This window comes from Anolis carolinensis, chromosome 1 (assembly GCF_035594765.1).
Source record: "Anolis carolinensis isolate JA03-04 chromosome 1, rAnoCar3.1.pri, whole genome shotgun sequence".
NCBI classification, from domain to species: domain Eukaryota; kingdom Metazoa; phylum Chordata; class Lepidosauria; order Squamata; family Dactyloidae; genus Anolis; species Anolis carolinensis.
This window is the reverse complement of record NC_085841.1, coordinates 251,564,828-251,583,598: the sequence shown is the minus strand read 5'-3', so window position 1 is coordinate 251,583,598 and position 18,771 is coordinate 251,564,828. Positions and strand designations below refer to the sequence as shown.

Below are 18,771 nucleotides of genomic sequence, written 5' to 3'. Positions count from 1 at the left end.
AATAATTTAATATAAACCATGTGCAAACTCTAAATCAAATGAATCATAGAATCATAGAATAGTAGAGTTGGAAGAGACCTCATGGGCCATCCAGTCCAACCCCCTGCCAAGAAGCAGGAAATCGCATTCAAAGCACCCCCGACAGATGGCCATCCAGCCTCTGTTTAAAAGCTTCGAAAGAAGGAGCCTCCACCAGTCCGAGGGAGACAGTTCCACTGCCGAACAGCCCTCACAGTGAGGAAGTTCTTCCTGATGTTCACGTGGATCTCCTTTCCTGTAGTTTGAAGCCATTGTTCCGCATCCTAGTCTGCAGGGCAGCAGAAAACAAGCTTGCTCCCTCCTCCCTATGACTTCCCCTCACATATTTGCACATGGCTATCATGTCTCCTCTTAGCCTTCTCTTCTTCAGGCTAAACATGCCCAGTTCTTTAAGCCTCTCCTCATAGGGCTTGTTCTCCAGACCTTTGATCATTTTAGTTGCCCTCCTCTGGACACATTCCAGCTTGTCAACATCTCCCTTCAACTGCGGTGCCCAGAATTGGACACAGTATTCCAGGTGTGGTCTGACCAAGGCAGAATAGAGGGGGAGCAGGACTTCCCTGGATCTAGATGCTATACCCCTATTGATGCAGGCCAAAATCCCATTGGCTTTCTTAGCAGCCGCATCACATTGCTGGCTCATGTTTAACTTGCTGTCCACAAGGACTCCAAGATTTTTTCACATGTACTGCTATTTAGCCAGGCGTCCCCCATTCTGTATCTTTGCATTCCATTTTTTCTGCCGAAATGAAGTATCTTGTATTTATCCCTGTTGAACTTCATTTTGTTAGTTTCGGCACATCTGTCAAGATCGTTTTGAATTCTGCTCCTTTTTTCTGGAGTGCTGGCTATCCCTCCCAGTTTGGTGTCATCTGCAAACTTGATGATCATGCCTTCTAACCCTTCGTCTAAGTCGTTAATAAAGATGTTAAAGAGAACCGGGCCCAGGACGGAACCCTGCAGCACTCCACTTGTGACTTCTTTCCAAGATGAAGACGACGCATTGGTGAGCACCCTTTGGGTTCGTTTGCTTAGCCAATTACAGATCCACCTAACCGTAGTTTTGTCTAGCTCACATTTTACTAGTTTGTTTGCCAGAAGGTCATGAGGGACTTTGTCGAAGGCCTTACTGAAATCTAGGTACGCTACATCCATGGCATTCCCTGTATCGACCCAACTCGTAACTATCGAAAAAAGAGATCAGATTAGTCTGGCATGACTTGTTTTTGGTAAATCCGTGTTGACTATTAGCAATGACTGCATTTGTTTCTAACTGTTTGCAGACCACTTCCTTAATGATCTTTTCCAGAATCTTGCCTGGTATCGATGTGAGGCTGACCGGACGGTAATTGTTTGAGTCATTCTTTTTTCCCTTCTTGAAGATAGGGACCACATTTGCCCTCCTCCAATCTTCTGGGACTTCTCCTGTTCTCCAAGAACTCTCAAAGATAATTGTCAGTGGTTCTGAAATAACCTCAGCTAGTGGTACACATTAGCATGCAGCTGCAAATTATAATGAAATCTATATTAGGAAATATAACTTTCTATCTCTTACAACAGAATGAGATGTTAAGGGGAATCTGTATTTCCTTTAATTAACCCATTTTCTTCATACAGTGGGATTTCCTCAGAGACATGCACCTCTGCACACAAACAGATTCCCAGAGCATGGAGGAAAACTAAGATCATTGCCATTTTAAAACCTGGTAAAGATGCCTCCAATGCCAGGAACTACCGACCAATCTCCCTCTTATGTCATCTATATAAAGTCTATGAGAGGATGCTATTAAATCAATTAGGACCTGTCATCGAACCTAAGCTTATTGCACAACAAGCAGGTTTCAGACCAGGGTCAAATTCTCCATCTGACTGAGCATATTGAGGAAGGCTATGAGAAAGGCTGCATTACGGGAACAGTTTTTGTGGACCTTACGGCAGCCTATGACATGATGCAACATAGAAAAATGCTGCATAAAGTCTACAATATCACCCAGGACTTTGACTTTACAAAAACTGTCCAGACCTTCCTGGAAAACCGCAGCTTCTATGTGGAGTTTCAGGACAGGAAAAGTAGATGGAGGAGGCAAAAGAATGGTTTACCCCAAGGCAGCGTTCTTGCACCGACCTTATTTAACATCTTCAATAAACCAAGTTTACAAATTTATGATTATGAAGGAGACAGTTAGGTGATTATATGTTATATGTTATAATACCACCAGTTTGTCAATATGAACAGTTAGATGTACAAAAATCCAACGCCTGATTGTTTTTCAATGTGCCCCACAGCTTGTCTTTTTGTATGTCTCCTTTTTCTCCTACTTGACTAGGTAACCTAGGGATAAACCATATACTATAAAACACATTTTACTCATCCACAGTATTCTATTTTGTCTATAGCTTCTAGCTTGGCAGTTCATAGTCTTGATCTTATGATAGACCAATAAGCCACATTTTGACACACACAAGTTTTTCTGTACATGTTAATCATACTACTAAAGACAGCTGATTTTCTGAAAAACCATTAAGATGGTAGCTATCAAAGCCTATTTGCAGGGCACTTTTAATAATAATGAAGATTTTACTGTTGGAATTCTTTAGGGACTGAAGGCATTAAAGACAGATTTTATGGTTTATCAGAGAAAGAATCTTAATAACTCCTGCTTTAAAGATATCCTGTAGCTATTAATATACGAATTATCTATAGAATAATGGAAGCTTTGCTACTACAGAAGATAACATATTGATAATTTCTATACTAAAACTTTCTATAGACTCATTGTCTACATTTCTGAACCAGTAAAAAGGGGGAGAGAAGATAACATGCAATATTCTAGCATCACATAATTGTTTCCTAATCTTATTATGTTCAACATGAGAGATGGAAGGCACATACATTTGTCACGATCACAAGTGGCAAATATTTAATACATTTCATCTACTCTAAACAAATTTCTTTGGTGAGCAGGAAGAGAGACAGCAAGTGCATGCTGTTATATCTAAAGATCACCCTGCCTTTGCATTAACACTTCTTTTGAAGAGCACACTGACCTTTTACTTGCTGCTCAGGTCCCCTCGTATGGCTCACTACCCCAGGCATGCTGACGTTGTTTCGGTGAATGTACTTGAGAAACACTTCTGCATTCCTTCGTGCCAGTGTGCAGGCCTGTAGACAGCAAACAACACCCCCCAAACACAACAGTTACCCTTTCAACAAGTGAATAAGAAAATAAAACATCAAGAAACCTACTGAACTGTGACATGAGCTTTTTTCTCATTTGACCTCCGAAAGATGCTGATGTGCATGAGAAAACACTGAGAGAGCCTCAGAAAGCAGTCACATACATCCATCATCTTGGAGATGGCTTGCGATAAGAAAAAATGTTACATGGAAAAAATGCCGGATTCTAGCAGAAAAGCAATAGTCTAAGAGCCTAACAGATGGTGATAGATCTAAATCTTTATTGTGGGAGATGCTAGTTGATTTCTCTTGGAGTATATTCCTTAAAAATTGTACTATGTGTATGCTGTCACTTTGAAAAACAAATGAATTGAGGATCCATTGAAGATGTATATGCGTCATAGTTTGCTGTGGTGTGGCACTGGTGGGGGGAGGCAGCAAAAATATTGTCTGCTACTTCCTGCTATAATTTATTTGCTACCCAATATACAATGATAACTATAGCATTATTCTAATGAGACTCTCTAAAATGACTGGCATCAGTTTTGACAAGACAAAGGTAGAGGTCCCTCCCAGGCCTGAATTAATTTTAACTGGAAATGCCAGGTAATGAATCTTGGTTTGTATAATGCAAAGCCTTTGCTTGAGCCACAATTTTTATGATAAATAATAATAATAATAATAATAATAATAATAATAATAATAATAATTTATTTATTTGTTACTCATCTGTCTTCATGGCTTGAGGCAGGGCACAACACAATTAGTTACAGCCCCAAATGTGAGAACTAGAAGGAACCAAAGCAGGGAAGGGGGTACAAAATATGCATGTTGGGGACTTTACTCTCTATATACAGATATAGTGTAGAAACTAGATAAGGAGGAAACTTGGCAGCTTATCTCCTCCCTTGCAACCCCCCAGCACCAGGTATGCAAGCAAGTACACAGCTACCTAGAAATCAAAAACTGCAGCCATCTTTCCAAAGACATCTTCAGTAATGCTTAACTATGTTCCTTCATTTTGACAGATAGTCTTTTCATAGCACAGTCTGTTAACTGGGCATATAATATTTTGTGGGTGGGGGGAATTATTTCACAATACTCTGTCCTGGTGATACATCAGAAGTCAATTCATAAACGTGTTTTCATGTGAGTAAGTTATATTCATTTCAGGAATACAATCTTGCAACAACTATCTGAAAGATCTATTACTTTCTAGGAGCTTAGTTGTAATTTTTCAGTGGAGTGAAAAGGAAGGAACTGTTGCAAATTGAGAAGCACTCATACATGCAGAAGTGGTACCAATTTTTGCTTTTTTGAAGTTGACTCTGGAAACAAAGAAAACGCTTCAACAGTGGTTCTCAACCTAGGGTCCCCAGATGTTTTTGGCCTACAACTCCCAGAAATCCCAGCTAGTTTACCAGCTGTTAGGATTTCTGGGAGTTGAAGGCCAAAAACATCTGAGGACCCCAGGCTGAGAACCACTGCCATACAAAACTCTATTCTTGGTATGGGATGTCTGTAGGCTGTCCATTCATGAAGCCATTCCAGAAAGAATGGACATCTGTACATAAAGCAGAAGCTGTGCTGGTTCTCACGTCTATAAAATATGTAGATGCACTTTTGTTTTACAGGGATATGAAGGCATATAGTTTATAATCTGCATTTGGTCTAAACTGGTTCCTACCCAAGGATCGTTGCCCAACTACTTTCACAGTAACAAAAGTAATGCAACTACTACTTATGGAGAGGAATACGGCAGACCTTGAGAAAGGCTTCCTTTTGTTCCAGATGTTTGCTGATTAAGGGGATAACATGATCTATTTCAGATGCTGGTCCAAGCTTATCCCGGCCTCCACACCAGTCTTCATCCCTTCGATACTCCTGTTCCAAGCTTTCCAGCACACTGCAGACCTGAGACACGAGCCAGCACAGAATAGCTCAGTTATACAAACTAATTGCTGATGCAGAGATGATATATTACAAATGAATTAACAACTTTTTATTTAAGATAACTTCATAGGTAACATTACATGCGATTCCGAACTCAGGACATGTTAGGATAAGAAATCCATTTTTAATCTGTGTCTCTTCAAATACTTTAGACTAAGAATTCCATCAATTCCAATCAGCAATGCTAGTTATGGGATTATGAGAGTTCCAGATGAATACATTTGAAAGGAAACACTGAGCTTTTATCTGAAATATTTGTTTTCTATTAAATTTTATTATTGTATGGAAATGTATTCTGTTGTAATTTGTTTTTTAGGCTTACAGGAATAATTTGTTTTGGCTGCATATTTCATGATATAATAAACCTTCTGCTATTTATTCCATATTTTAGCTACAATAAAAATGTTAGAACACAACAAAAATAAAACCTATAATAATAGTCATAAACAACACAATATTAGTATTTCAATATTAATATTTATAAAAACAAAAAAAAGTTCCAGTAAAATTAGGCTTTCTGGCCAAGCTGTAGGTCTATAATGGAAGAGGCTTGATTCCTAATGTTTATTTGCACTGTCTTGGATCAACAGGACCTCTATGGAAGAAAAATATCTTGATTTGTAGATTATAGCTTTACCTGGTCTCATATGAAACAGCTATTTTAAGTATCTAGATTAGATGAAGGAACCCTCTTTTTAGGGGAAGGTAGCCAAAATAGTTAGGGATTGTTCTGAGCTGGCTAAACCTCATTCTTGAGTAATGGGACTATAGTGACTGATTTCCCCTATAAGGGTTATAAACTTTAGAACTTGAATTTAGCTTAGAAAAAAGCAAGCAACGGGAGACATGACAGAGATGTATAAAACTATGCAGTATGTGTGGAAAACAGACAATTTAGGAAGCTTTTCACACTCTCTCACAATATAATATAATTACACTGTGGAATGTACTACTTTATGAGGTAGTGATGGCTGTTAACTGATAGTTTGAAAGGGGGATTAGACTAATTAATGGAGCATAATACTATCAATGGTCGCTAGACAAGATATCTATATATCATGTCGAGGATCTGACGTATTATGCCTCTTTATACAGTATCAGTTGCCAAGGAATGTGAGCTTTTCCATTCATATTCTATTCGTGAACTTTCATGTGCAGGTGGTATATGACTGGAATTCTTAACAAGATAGACTTTGTTTGATCTACAATCTTTTGTAGGATGTTTTAATACAGCATGGATAATCTAGAAGTCAGGACTTGAAGGTTGGGTTGCTGGATGAGCTCCCTCTGTCAGCTCCAGCTCCCCATGCGGGGACATGAGAGAAACCTCTCACAAGGATGGTAAAAACATCTAACATCTGGGTGTCCCCTGGGCAACGTCCTTGCAGATGGCCAATTCTCTCACACCAGAAGCGACTTGCAGTTTTTGAAGTCGTTCCTGACACACACACACACAAAATCTGGAAGTGGCTTGAAAATAGTTATCAGTGGTTTAGGCTCAACTCTTCAGGAAAATGCTGGCTTTCCAATGGCAGTTTTTCCTCTCAGAATTTCTTTCACAGAAAATAATTCATATGAAAATGGTTCAATAGTAACACTGCAACACAACCCACTATGATTTCCCCAAAGATTGAACTGGGATTCAAACCACCAATACACTCTTTGAGAAGTTCACAGGTCAATGATCTGCATGCATAGTGGAAAAGTCTGAACTCTATTAAGAGCCTCTTTTGGCAGAAAGGTGAAGTATAAATAAAATATTTTTGTCATTGCCCCTTGTATTGTTACTGTAGTCCTGCTGCTGTAGTCCCAGGCTTCATGGCACTAATAATGGTAGGAATGGCACTCCCAGATACCTTTTATTCCAGGCAGGTCTCAGACTGGGGACATCACTCTTAATTTGCTTCATGTTAATTTGTTGTCATTTTTTCGTTTAGTTGCTTCCGTTTAGTTGCTTTGTGACCTCATGGACTAGTCTACGCCAGAGCTCCCTGTCAGCCGTGGCCACCCCCAGCTCCTTCAAGGTCAAGCATACCATCCATCCATTTTGCCCTTGGGTGACCCCCCTTCCTCTTTCCTTCCATTTTCCCCAGCATCATTCTCTTCTCCAAGTTTTCCTGTCTTCATATTAATACTGTATCATAAATAGCATCATATTGGACCAAATCAAAGGGAATTCATATTATCTTCACTCAAGTTTGATGGGGTACAAGATGGACCACATGGACTCAGATTGTACAGACTTATAATAATCATGCTTTCCTGATAAACAAACATCTCACCATGCTAAAGTAGCTGCATTGATTAGCATTTGGTATCTAATGCAGTGGTTAATAAGGCTTAAGTTAAAGCTATCCCGAATGGGATCATGGTAGAACAATATAACAAGATGCAAGTTTTATCATGAATTGCAGCAGAGGTGCTCAGGTCATGGCCCTCATTGAACTACATCTCCATCAGCTATATATAGTAAAGCCTGTGCTATAGGATAGTGGAACTGTTGTCCAACAACATCTGGAGTGCCACAAGTTCCTCCACAGAACAGACAGACAAAGTAAAGACCACAGGATGAACACATCATTGTTGTGACTCCTGTGAATGAGTGTAAGGATAGGGAAGCTTGGAAACATGTTTTTAAAACACGGGGAACCTCATTCCAGGCAGCACATTTCTTTAAACCTACTCTTCAAGGTTTACACAAAAAGAGGAGTTTTATCAAGAGGTAATGTTGGGCCCTATGGGAAGTCTGGAAGGGGTGAGGGATGGCTCCTGGTCTTGGTCTACAATCATCTTGGTCTACAAACTAGGTGCTAATTGATGCTACCTTATGTAATTGAAGATATTCTGGGAGAACATTCACAAATACACAGAAGAATAAACAAGAAAGCCAACACTGTATAGATAAGACACTGTCCTGCTGACCTGCTCTGAAGTTTTGTAAAAGGCAACGGAGGCATTGACCAGCTTCAGCCTGTCTTCCATCTTGAGCATGAGTTGCTGCCAGTGCAATGCCACCTTCTCTGCACATTCCCTGATGGCATCACCATCGTAGTGCCCGGCCTGCAGCAACACCTCTGCCTTCTGCTGTACCTGGAGGGCACTTTGGTGTGTCTTCTGCAAGGAAGTGGCATGAAAGAGGGACTGTGCATGAGGGGAGGAAAGAGAGATTTGTGTAGATGTGCCAGGCAAATGGCATAATGATATGATATCAGGCATGAGCATGAAAATGTGAGAAAATACAACAATTTAGAGTGAGTTCCAGAACTGACAGATTCTCTTCATTAAGCATTTTGTAGATAAACTATCTTGTGTATTTTTATTATTTAAACATTATCAATATTTAATTCCTACTTTTCTATAAAATATGCATAGGTGCTTACAAGGGAAAAGAACGTTGACATTACTGATAGTTTGTATAACACTTCTAATATATTCTGTGCTTTAAAATGTCTGGATCCCCACCCAAACAACAAGGCTAAGCAGTACAAAAGTTCATTTTTAAGAAACAACATGGAAAGAATATAGATTTTCATTCGTTGTACTGAATCCATCTTTGCTACCTTAACCACTAAATCTGACAATGAGCAAGGGAATTCCTTTAAACATACTATTCTATATTGCAGTGTATTGAAAGCACACTGCAATATAGAATAGTATACCCCTCCAAAAATAATATTATACAAATATAAATGCTGCTAGTTGCGGCTGGCTACCAAGCTAAGAAAAATATATTTTTTTAAATGCAAAACAGACATTAAAGGATTTTGAAAGAAAAGGGCCAATATGACTAGTTTTTTCTTGCTTATCTTCTTTTGCAGATACTGGTAATATGTTTTAACCACTATTAATATTTAATGTAGTGTTTCCCTCCCCGAAATGTTCTCTCCAAATGGCACCACATGTGAAATTCAAGCTGTTTAGTGTGTGTGTGTTTTTTTTTAATGAAAAGCTAGGGCAAAAGTTAAATCAAATAAACAAATTCTAGGCAATACCAAGACAAAGAATAGAAAATACCTCCCGTTTTCCAGTTAGTTCACGTCTGACAATAAAGTATGGCTGCACAAAGGTTGGAGCTGTGGCTACATGTCCTCCTCTAAAGCTTTTTATGGTCCTAAACATGCTCACACCCCTTGGACCATTTCTTTTCAAGCCAAATCAAAAGAATAAACTGTCTTTCCTGAGAGTTTCCAGGAATAGCAAAACAGCATTTAATAGATCACACCCCATTTAACACCAAGAACCCAAATTTTCAAAACGGATGTCTTCTGTGGTTTGTTTGGCATTATTTGGGACATTTTTACACTGTCTATGAACCTCAGTGGCATAAAATTGGCTTTCAGACTGATCGTATTTGTTCATCTCTGAAATAAAAGGAACTCTGAAGCTATTTCTGCACATATATTAATTCTATTTATGTTGGACTGAAAGCAGAAGAGAGCCATGTTTACACTGACTGTATGTTCTAGTCAATGAAAGCTTTAATGTTGCATTGCATATTACATACACTAGAACTGCAACAAAAGAAACCAAATGTAATATCATGTCATGATGACCACTACATTAAATATAGTCAGTGGAATCCACTTTTTTCAGTTGCAACCATTAGAAAAAAAACTTGGAATATAACTAAATTTTAAGTAAAGATATTTGAAATATTCTGAAGTTTATTTAGTTCACACTAAGGTCTGTCTGCACAAAGCAGCAACTAATTCTGTATCTAAGCTGATATAGAGGGTCAGAAATTCAAATCCATATTCAAATTCCCACTAAATCCAGCTAGCTTACTGGACCAGTCAGTATTGCTCAATCTCAACTCCCTTAAAAGGTTTTTTTTTTTTGAGGATGGAATGATACAGGGAACAACAACTATGTGTTCTGCTTTGAGCTACTTGTTGGAAAAGCTGCATATAAATACAGCAAATGAATGGCATTTGTGTCTACATTTCTAACATTCTGTTACATTTGAGTTTGGGATATTCTATGGCTTATGGTGCACCAGAAAATGGGTGGATGTGGGTATAGCTAGGGCATATATTTCTGAGGGTTTCCCCATCCTAACAAAGTTTGCATTTATAAAGAGGAACTTGGCAATATATGGGTCAGGTTCAAACTGTGGCATATATCACCAGTCACCACACTCTAGGGGGATCATGCATCTGATGTAGAAATATTTGCTGGTTTCTTTTCCATTTCATATCTCCTTCTCAGCATATTATAACCCAGATGTCCATAACAGGACATAAAATACCCTATCTCACTTTCACGAGAAGAGGTTTGGCTTCTTGGACGTAGGGCAAGGCATGGACTTGGCCCACTCCTGGTATTATATGGCTGCATTAAGAATGAAGTCCTGGGTGAGCTGCAACTCAAGTAGATTTCACCTTACTCCTGTGGTATGATTGGATCCATTTCTGTGGGACTGGGTAGGCTTATTCGTTTCCAAGAGTGAGGTGTTTTGGTATTTTCCCACCCCAGAGTCTAGTATGCCAGGCTCACTCCCAACAGTTCACATTCTCTCAGTGACCAAGCTGGCAAGCAAATTGAGGAGGAGAACTGACCAACAGGATAGCTCAATTAAATCCAAGAACTAAGCGGCACAAATTCTGCAGAAACTAAAATAATAAAATTTTGTGACCATTTCCTCCTTTCACAAACTATTACTGTTTTTATTTCCCCCCTATCTCCCTTTCTATCAGTACCCATAGCCACTAAATGGGCAAATCTTGACTTAGCCAAGTTAGTGGAAATTCCAAGTTATTGGAAATTCAAAGCCTTCTCTCGCTTGAGGAAATGTTTTACTTAACAATGGGATTTAGCTATTTTGATTAAGCACACAAGAAATATAAAAACTGAAAAGTAAAATTGAACAAATCTGGGGAAGGTTCAAAACTCTCTTTAATTTATTTTCTCACATCAATTTATTTCTGAAATATTATATAATGTATTATATATTTGTTGCTTTGATGCATCTAATAAAAGACAATATAATTTTATTACAGCATAACATAAAAATTACTTCTCTGTGTCAGTACGAGCAACTATTTAACGACCACATTATTTCAGAAAGTTGCTAGGATGCCAACTATTAAAGCAATATTTTGGGGTTTTTTTTGGGGGGGGGGATCCAATCTGTTTTCTTTTACCACAAATTCTAGAAGTAGGGGAAAACACAGAGCAGCCCAGTTCATGAAATTCGTACTTCATGCTGGAAAAATGACATTGTTCATCTATTTCATCAGTGCATAAATTTTAGATGCACATAACTGGCTATTCTAATCTCTTGTCTTTCAATCTAATGCAAGAAGTCAGATCTCTATTTAAAGGTCTTTCTTTTTTTCCTTTTGAGGAGGCAGGAAAGAAAGATTGTGCTTTCTATCTATTCACTGCTAGCTAGCAAGACTGAATCTGTAAACGGATCACAGGCTTCTACCAGTACTGTTGCCTATCAAAGCATAAAAACACTGGGCAGGATCCAGTGTTTGATTTCCATTGGCAGAATAGCAATTTGGATGCACCATAAAAACCTTCTCTGAAGGGCTGGGAACCCCTGAATGCTTGAAGGGAGTGGGCTGGTGAGGAAGGGAAAGAATCAAAAGGATGGTGAAGAGAATGAGCAGCATTTTCATCAGTATTAAGGTTTCATGGGGAGAGAGTTGAGAGTTCAGATAGCCATTCAGATTATGCCTAGTCATATGGCATCATCTTTACCTGTTTGCAAGCAGAAAGGAAAATGCAAGTACATCCATTAATGTTACCTCTATGGCCAGCTGGAATTGCTCATGCTCTCTCTGGAGCTGTTCAGCTTCTGACAAGGAGCTTGCATTGACAAGGCTGGCATTGAGCATTGATTCTCCATTCCTAATCCAGCCAAGGACCTGGCAGAAGCAAAGGAAGAGATTTTAAAAGACACATTGAAAAATAATTTTTAACTTCTGCATGGCACTGTTAGAGGAAGTCATCCAGAGGTTTTTGGCAGGCAGAAAATGAATTTGTGGATAATGCCCAACTCTAATTTGCATTCCTATGTACTTCTTCTAGAGGCACTGCAGACTTTTTAAAATTATAAGCTTTTACAGGGTGGGTGGAAGGATGAACAACGTTAAACCCAATCTGGACTGGATAAAAGTACTTTCAGCAGAAACACAGAATACTTTGAGTGAAACTTTTCAACTTATATTAGGCTGATATTTCACTGAAGTGAACTCTGTAATAACTAAGAAAGCTCAGATGAAAACCTGCAAGACACTCTGGGGAAAAGAATACCTGTGGTCTGTAAGGGGGGAAAAAACCACCCAAATTGAACATTTTTTTTATTCACTGAGCCTAGAGTAACAATCTTTCAGCTGCAGAAACACTCAAGGGCCAATCCTAATTTTTATAACTTTGTGCCTGATGGTATTTGGAGGAATTTGAAAGGTTGTACACTTCTGTAACACTTAGGTATATATTAAAGGCTACTATCCATTTCTGATTCTGGGGAAACGAAAGATGGTGGGTTTAAGAGCAGTCTCAACAACAGATATTTGGATGTGCTGTGAACCTGCTTAGCTAAATGTTAAGCGAAGATAGAAAGGATGTTGGGAGTTTACAGGAATCAATCTAATAATGTTTGCTCACACTGCAAGTGCTTCCTACAACTGCTCATCATTTGCCATCACTATCTCTACTGGTGCTCATGTCAGTCTCAGATTTTGGAATCTCACATACATGCTACAATCTGACTGAATAAAAGCAACTGCTTGGAAACAGTGTGAAACCATAGCTACATGCTGGAATTACTTTTACTCGGGATTTTGCACTGATGCCCCTTCCACCTTTATGATTCAATGTTCTGTAATGAAAGGCTAAGGCTGAGTCTACACTTCCATACAATCAAGTTAAACTGCCTTTTATGGGTCTACACTGACTATATAATGTAGTTCCAAAATACATCATATGGAAGTGAAGATCCAGTCTTAAACCATCTTCACTGAAATCATTGAATTGTGTATTGAAAGGCAGTCTGCTTTGTAGATTCTGGCTCAAATCACTCAAATAAGTTAGTTTTTTTAACAGAAACAAGCACAGAAAAAAATATTTCTCTCTTTAAAAACACCACTGTTTCTAGACAAGATAGCACAGCTTGAATTTTAGGATGGGGGATAAAACACAGAAGCAAATTAATTTTATTCCTTTAGGTGAAGCTATCTTGTCAACATCAATGTGTCATATTATAAGTACATATTTACAGTTAATATAGGAAGGAAGTAAAGACTAGCAGGAAGGGCTGTCAGGACCTTCTAAAACATATATGGGAAATGCCATATTTAACTTTGATTTTAATATTTTATAAATCTATTTTATGTGCTCAAACCGATACATTAAATGTGTGGAATGCATTCTGACTCCCAAAAAATGTTAACATATGGATGCAGAACTAATGGGATCAATAAAGGGGCATCTTTTTATTTGCTTCCTTGATACCAGCTGTGTAACAGTTTGACATTATATCTCAAAGCACCTCTTCATACCTCTGAGGGCTAGAAACTTACTTCATGATTTTAATTGGAAGAGAGAGTCCTAAGATTTTAATAAGTGCCTGTGGGTCACATAACAGAGCCTTAGGCACCACACATGGCTCGCTTGCCATCTGCCATCTGTTGTTTAATGGGGAAGAATGCAACTTATTTCTGAAAATAATGTCCCAAGTTGGATATTTACTCTTCTGGGCATATCTTTCTAAACCTTTTGGAATCATTTTCCATGCTAGTTGGAAAATAAGGTTTCATTATTTCCAAAACATATGGTTTTTTCCCCTTTCATGTTCTATCTATTGTAGAAACTGATGAATGTATATCACCATCAGATGCAACCTTTAATGCATGATCAAATGTTGTTCATGATATGCAGGGCTTTGAAATATAATAGCTTTGCTTCAACAGTCTTCCTGCAACCCACACATCTATTCCAATTGTGATTCATCAAACTGCATTTTTTAAAAACCCCTCATTTTTCTTCCTTGGTAGCATTTTAAAAATAGCAATTGCAACCCTTCAGAAGAAAGAAACTAGTTGTCATTAGTTGAAATCAAAAAGAAGCATCTATTGCAAATAAATGGTAAGAAATAAAACAAAATGAAATATTCTGTTTGGTTCAGTAGTTGGGTTAACCTTTTTCATTTATCTGGAATCTCCCTTTTAACAGTACATGCTATTGTTGTGAAGAAGATGCTTGAGATTCTAAAGCACATTATGGAGTTCTCATGCTTCAACCAAAACACTGAAATATTGTACTGGTGCTCTGTGCAGTATATAAAAGCCTGTACAATTAACTGGAACAAATGAATGACCATGATGGCTCATCATGATCTAATGCTGCAGTTTTGCAACAGGCACTTTCCTACTTAACACAGGAAAGCGGACATGCCTGGGAATTTTAGAGGATTGACTGATTTTCCCATGGCACAGACAAAGTTTATCCTGTGGTGCTAGAAGCCACCTAGCAGTAAATTATGATCATATGTTATTTATATAGCACTGTTTATTTATTTATTTATTCATTCATTCATTCGTTTACAACATTTATACCTCGCCCTTCTCACCCGAGGGGACTCAGGGTGGCTTACAAAAATTGGCAAAATTTAATGCCCAAAATGCAATCATAAAAACAATACAATATAAACAGATTCATTAATAACATTGTTAAAACACATTATAAAAACCTTAAAACGTATATATAATTAATTCCATTCATCCAAGATCCTCATGCTTCATCCTTAAATCAGGCCATGTCAACTTTGTCATTTACTCATCAAAAGCTTGGGCACATAACCATGTTTTCATGGCCCTTCTGAATCCCAGCAGGGTAGGAGCCTGTTGGATATCTCCAGGGAGGGTGTTCCACAGCCGGGGAGCCACCACCGAGAAGGCCCTGTCCCTCGTTCCCACCAGCCGCGCCTGTGAGGCAGGTGGGACCGAGAGCAGGGCCTCTCCAGATGATCCTAGTGATCTTACTGGTTCATAGGAGGAGATATGTTCGGACAAGTAGATTGGGCCAGAACCATTTAGGGCTTTATAGTTCAAAACCAGCACTTTGAATTGGGCTCGGTAGCATATCGGCAGCCAGTGGAGCTGGCTTAGCTGGGGGGGGGGGGGGGTGTGTGCTCCCTTTAAGCTACCTATTGGTGCACATAGATATTTTTTTTAGCAGAAACCAAGCAAAATAGGAGCTCTGTCCCAAAAGACTTACATCTAAAGATTAACAGAATATAAATAACAAAAGCCAAAGAGCAGCCGCACTAGGGGAGGAAGATGGCTCCATGCTGACAGCTATTTGCCCTGATCACATATGGCACAGATTTTGCAGTTTATACACCACTACAACAATGCAATTGTTATATCACCTTTAAAAACATTTTTGTAGGAAATGCTGTTGGGGCAATGGACACTGGAGAATCTTGCAAGTAGACAGAATTACTTAGGATACATCTACGCTGAACACTTAAGGCAGTGGTTCTCAACCTTCCTAATGCCATGACCCCTTAATGCAGTTCCTCATGTTACGGTGACCCTCAACCATAACATTATTTTTGTTGCTACTTCGTAACTGTAATGTTGCTATTGTTATGAATCGTAATGTAAATATCTGATATGCAGGATGTATTTTCATTCACTGGACCAAATTTGGCACAAATGCCCAATATGCCCAAATTTGAAGACTGGTGGGGTTGCGGGGTGGGATTGATTTTGTCATTTGGGAGTTGTAGTTATGGGATTTATAGTTCACCTACAATCTAAGAGCATTCCGAACTCCACCAACAATGGAACCGAATCAAACTTGGCACACAGAACTCCAACAGAAAATACTGAAAGGGTTTGATGGGCATTGACCTTGAGTTTTGGAGTTATAGTTCACCAACATCCAGAGAGCACTGTGGACTCAAACAATGATGGATCTGTACTAAACTTGGTACGGATACTCAATATGCCCAAATGTATTCACACTGGTGGAGTCTGGGGAAGATAGACCTTGATATTTGAGAGTTGTAGTTGCTGGGATTTATACTTCAGCTACAATCAGAGAGCCCCATGGACCCCACCGACAATAGAATTGGGCCAAACTTCCCACACAGGACCCCCATTACCAACAGAAAACAATGGAGGGATTTGGCAGGAATTGTCAGTGATTTAGGGGAGATGTAGTTCACCTACCTCCAGAGGGCACTGTGAATTGGTGACCTCTTTGATCCCCCCCCCTCGTGGCTCCCCCAGGGGTGCCAACCCCCAGGTTGCGAAATACTGACTTAAGGGCTTTCTTTCACATGCTTTTGTGGGTTGTTGTAGTCTAACCCTTGCAGTTTGAAGCTAGCTCAGTGTAGATAGGGCCTTCCTAGGAGGAGGGAAGGGGAAGAGGAGGAGGAGGAGGAGGAGGAGGAGGAGGAGAAGCAGTTTCCTTCAAAAAAACTGCTGGCTTCCTCAATTTGATCTCCATAGGAGACTGGTGGCTGCTGGGCTGAGAAGGGCAGGATGTAGTGATCAACAATAAAAAATAGAAAGGGAAAGGAATATGCTAAAAGAACCCTTTGATTAACAGAATGTCATCTGGATCTTTTTAAACAGTCAAGAAAATAAAAAAGCAGTAAGTACAGCAATGGCAACCATGAGGTTCCTGACACATTTGGCCTGTTTAGATGTGCCCTTTATCTAGGCAGTTTCTTGCTCTGTCAAACAGCACCATTTTATGTGCAGCACAGCCACCATATCAGTGGGACTGGTATCCACAGTTCACTTTATTCATGCCTGACAAAATAGGTCCTCTCTAAGCATGCTTTAGGTCCTCCAGTATGACTCTATTCATGTGCCAGATGTTCTTCCTTTCAATAAGGTTCACTTTAGCTGCAGTTTTACATGTCCATGCAAAGTCTAGGAAGGTATCCTGTGAGGATACAGAGGTCATGCAGTAATTTCTGATTTTCCTCATTCCATCCAGCTAGTTTGTCTCAGGACCAAGAAATAATAACCAGCCTCACTACTATTTAATTACTACGGGAGACACAGTTAGTACAACTAATCAATACCAAGCATATAGAATGTGCTTGGTCAAATTGTCAGTTCCTTCGTGATCAATACTTTTTCTGACTACTTTTTACTGGCTTAAACAGACACAAAGAATAAATGAACAGTGAAAGGGACAACCGTAAATTATCACAGATAGCCTTTAGTTTTAGAACTCAGGGACAGCTCTGAGAATCAATCTGAAATCATTAAATGAAGGGTCAGGATGTAGATCAGCAGAGATGGAACATTTACCCATGCCTAATTTCTTGATTTACACTGATAATGTCTTTGATAAGTAATATTCCTCTCATAAAACCCTTGAACTGTTCCATACAACCAGATGGTCTGGATTTGTAACATAAATTGCTAATTAGTATGGCAGTAGCTAACAACCTATAGGAGATCACAGTGCACAGATCATAGAAGGGAAATATCCCTTCCATTTAAACCTAATTTGGTTCCCAAACTGTTTTAATCTAGTTTGCAAAGTCATAGGATAGTCTGTGAATCATAGTCCAAAAAAAAGTAACCTTTCTTTGGTCTGGGGCTTCCTCAGCTTTAACAACAGGCATTTCCTCACCTATCTCTGTACCAATTAAACTGATAAATTAAGCTATTTATTTCCTGTACTGTGCCACAAAATCCCAACAAGTAAATTTAACCTTGAAAATGTAACATGCTGGAATAGTGTCCTACTCTTCCCCCTTTATGTTCAGACAGACAGGTGATAGGAGCATGGATGGGAGAAGGATCTGAGAAAAATTGAAAAGGTATGCGCTTTTTTGCTTTTTTGAATTCAAAATATCGGCAATATTTTAATGGCAAAATGTTTCTTTAAAATCCTGAGCCCTGTTGTTGTTGTTTTTAAAGTTTGTAAAGCACATTTATGGATAAAGTATACTTAATCCATAAAAGGCAGAAGCACTAACAGGAGAGGAGTCCATAATTTTTTTCTCCTTATCCATCTGTTCCTTTTTATCTCTCTGTTGTGATGATAGCCAAAGTGGATAAAATTCTGGATGCATGAGAGGAAGTTTGGCTGGTAAATGTCCTGCAGTTGTTGTTATTTAAATTCTCAGTTTCTCTTTCACATATTCAGGAAACATTAATTACACTTACATCTTCTTGGAAAAGTTAATACATGTTCTATTTTGCAAAGCTCTTTATAAGTGAATTTTGTCTAGCCGATCCAAGGATAGCTGTAGCTGTGCTGATCACTATTATAGGGAAGAGAATTTAAGCTACTACAATTAGAAAATGTTAGAGTAATCTCCTGAGAAGCAAAAGAGAAGGGATTAACCTCATTCCAACAAGAGATCTGTCTTACTTTTTTCAATTTTTAAAGAGTTTCCATCAAAAATCAATGGGCTATGTTTACTGCTGTAAATGTAGTCAAGAGTATATAAAAGTGCATACTTCTCACTTTCGTGGCCAGGAAAAGCAATCAGGTACAACTTACATTTCTATAATTAAGAGTGGGATTAAAAACTCCCCCAGTAAAGGGACTACAAAGATTTACGGGCAGATTAAACCCATTAGTTCTCCACCGTTCAGGCTTTCAAAACT

At 38.8% G+C, this 18,771-nt stretch overlaps 1 protein-coding gene across 8 annotated transcripts in view; it reads right to left on the bottom strand.

The window, feature by feature from the left end:
- The window catches only part of kalrn (kalirin RhoGEF kinase), a 627,264-nt gene that overhangs the window by 183,573 nt on the left and 424,920 nt on the right, over window positions 1-18,771 (bottom strand). For 7 of the 8 annotated variants that reach the window (XM_008109458.3, XM_062971761.1, XM_062971850.1 and 4 more), the window contains 4 exons: window positions 11,926-12,045; window positions 8,093-8,311; window positions 4,982-5,131; window positions 3,088-3,202 (listed from right to left, as the gene is read on the bottom strand). In XM_008109458.3, the coding sequence (XP_008107665.1) occupies window positions 3,088-3,202; window positions 4,982-5,131; window positions 8,093-8,311; window positions 11,926-12,045 (604 nt within the window). The remainder of the gene's footprint in view (window positions 1-3,087; window positions 3,203-4,981; window positions 5,132-8,092; window positions 8,312-11,925; window positions 12,046-18,771) is intronic. The other variant, XM_062971819.1, reaches the window with a different exon arrangement.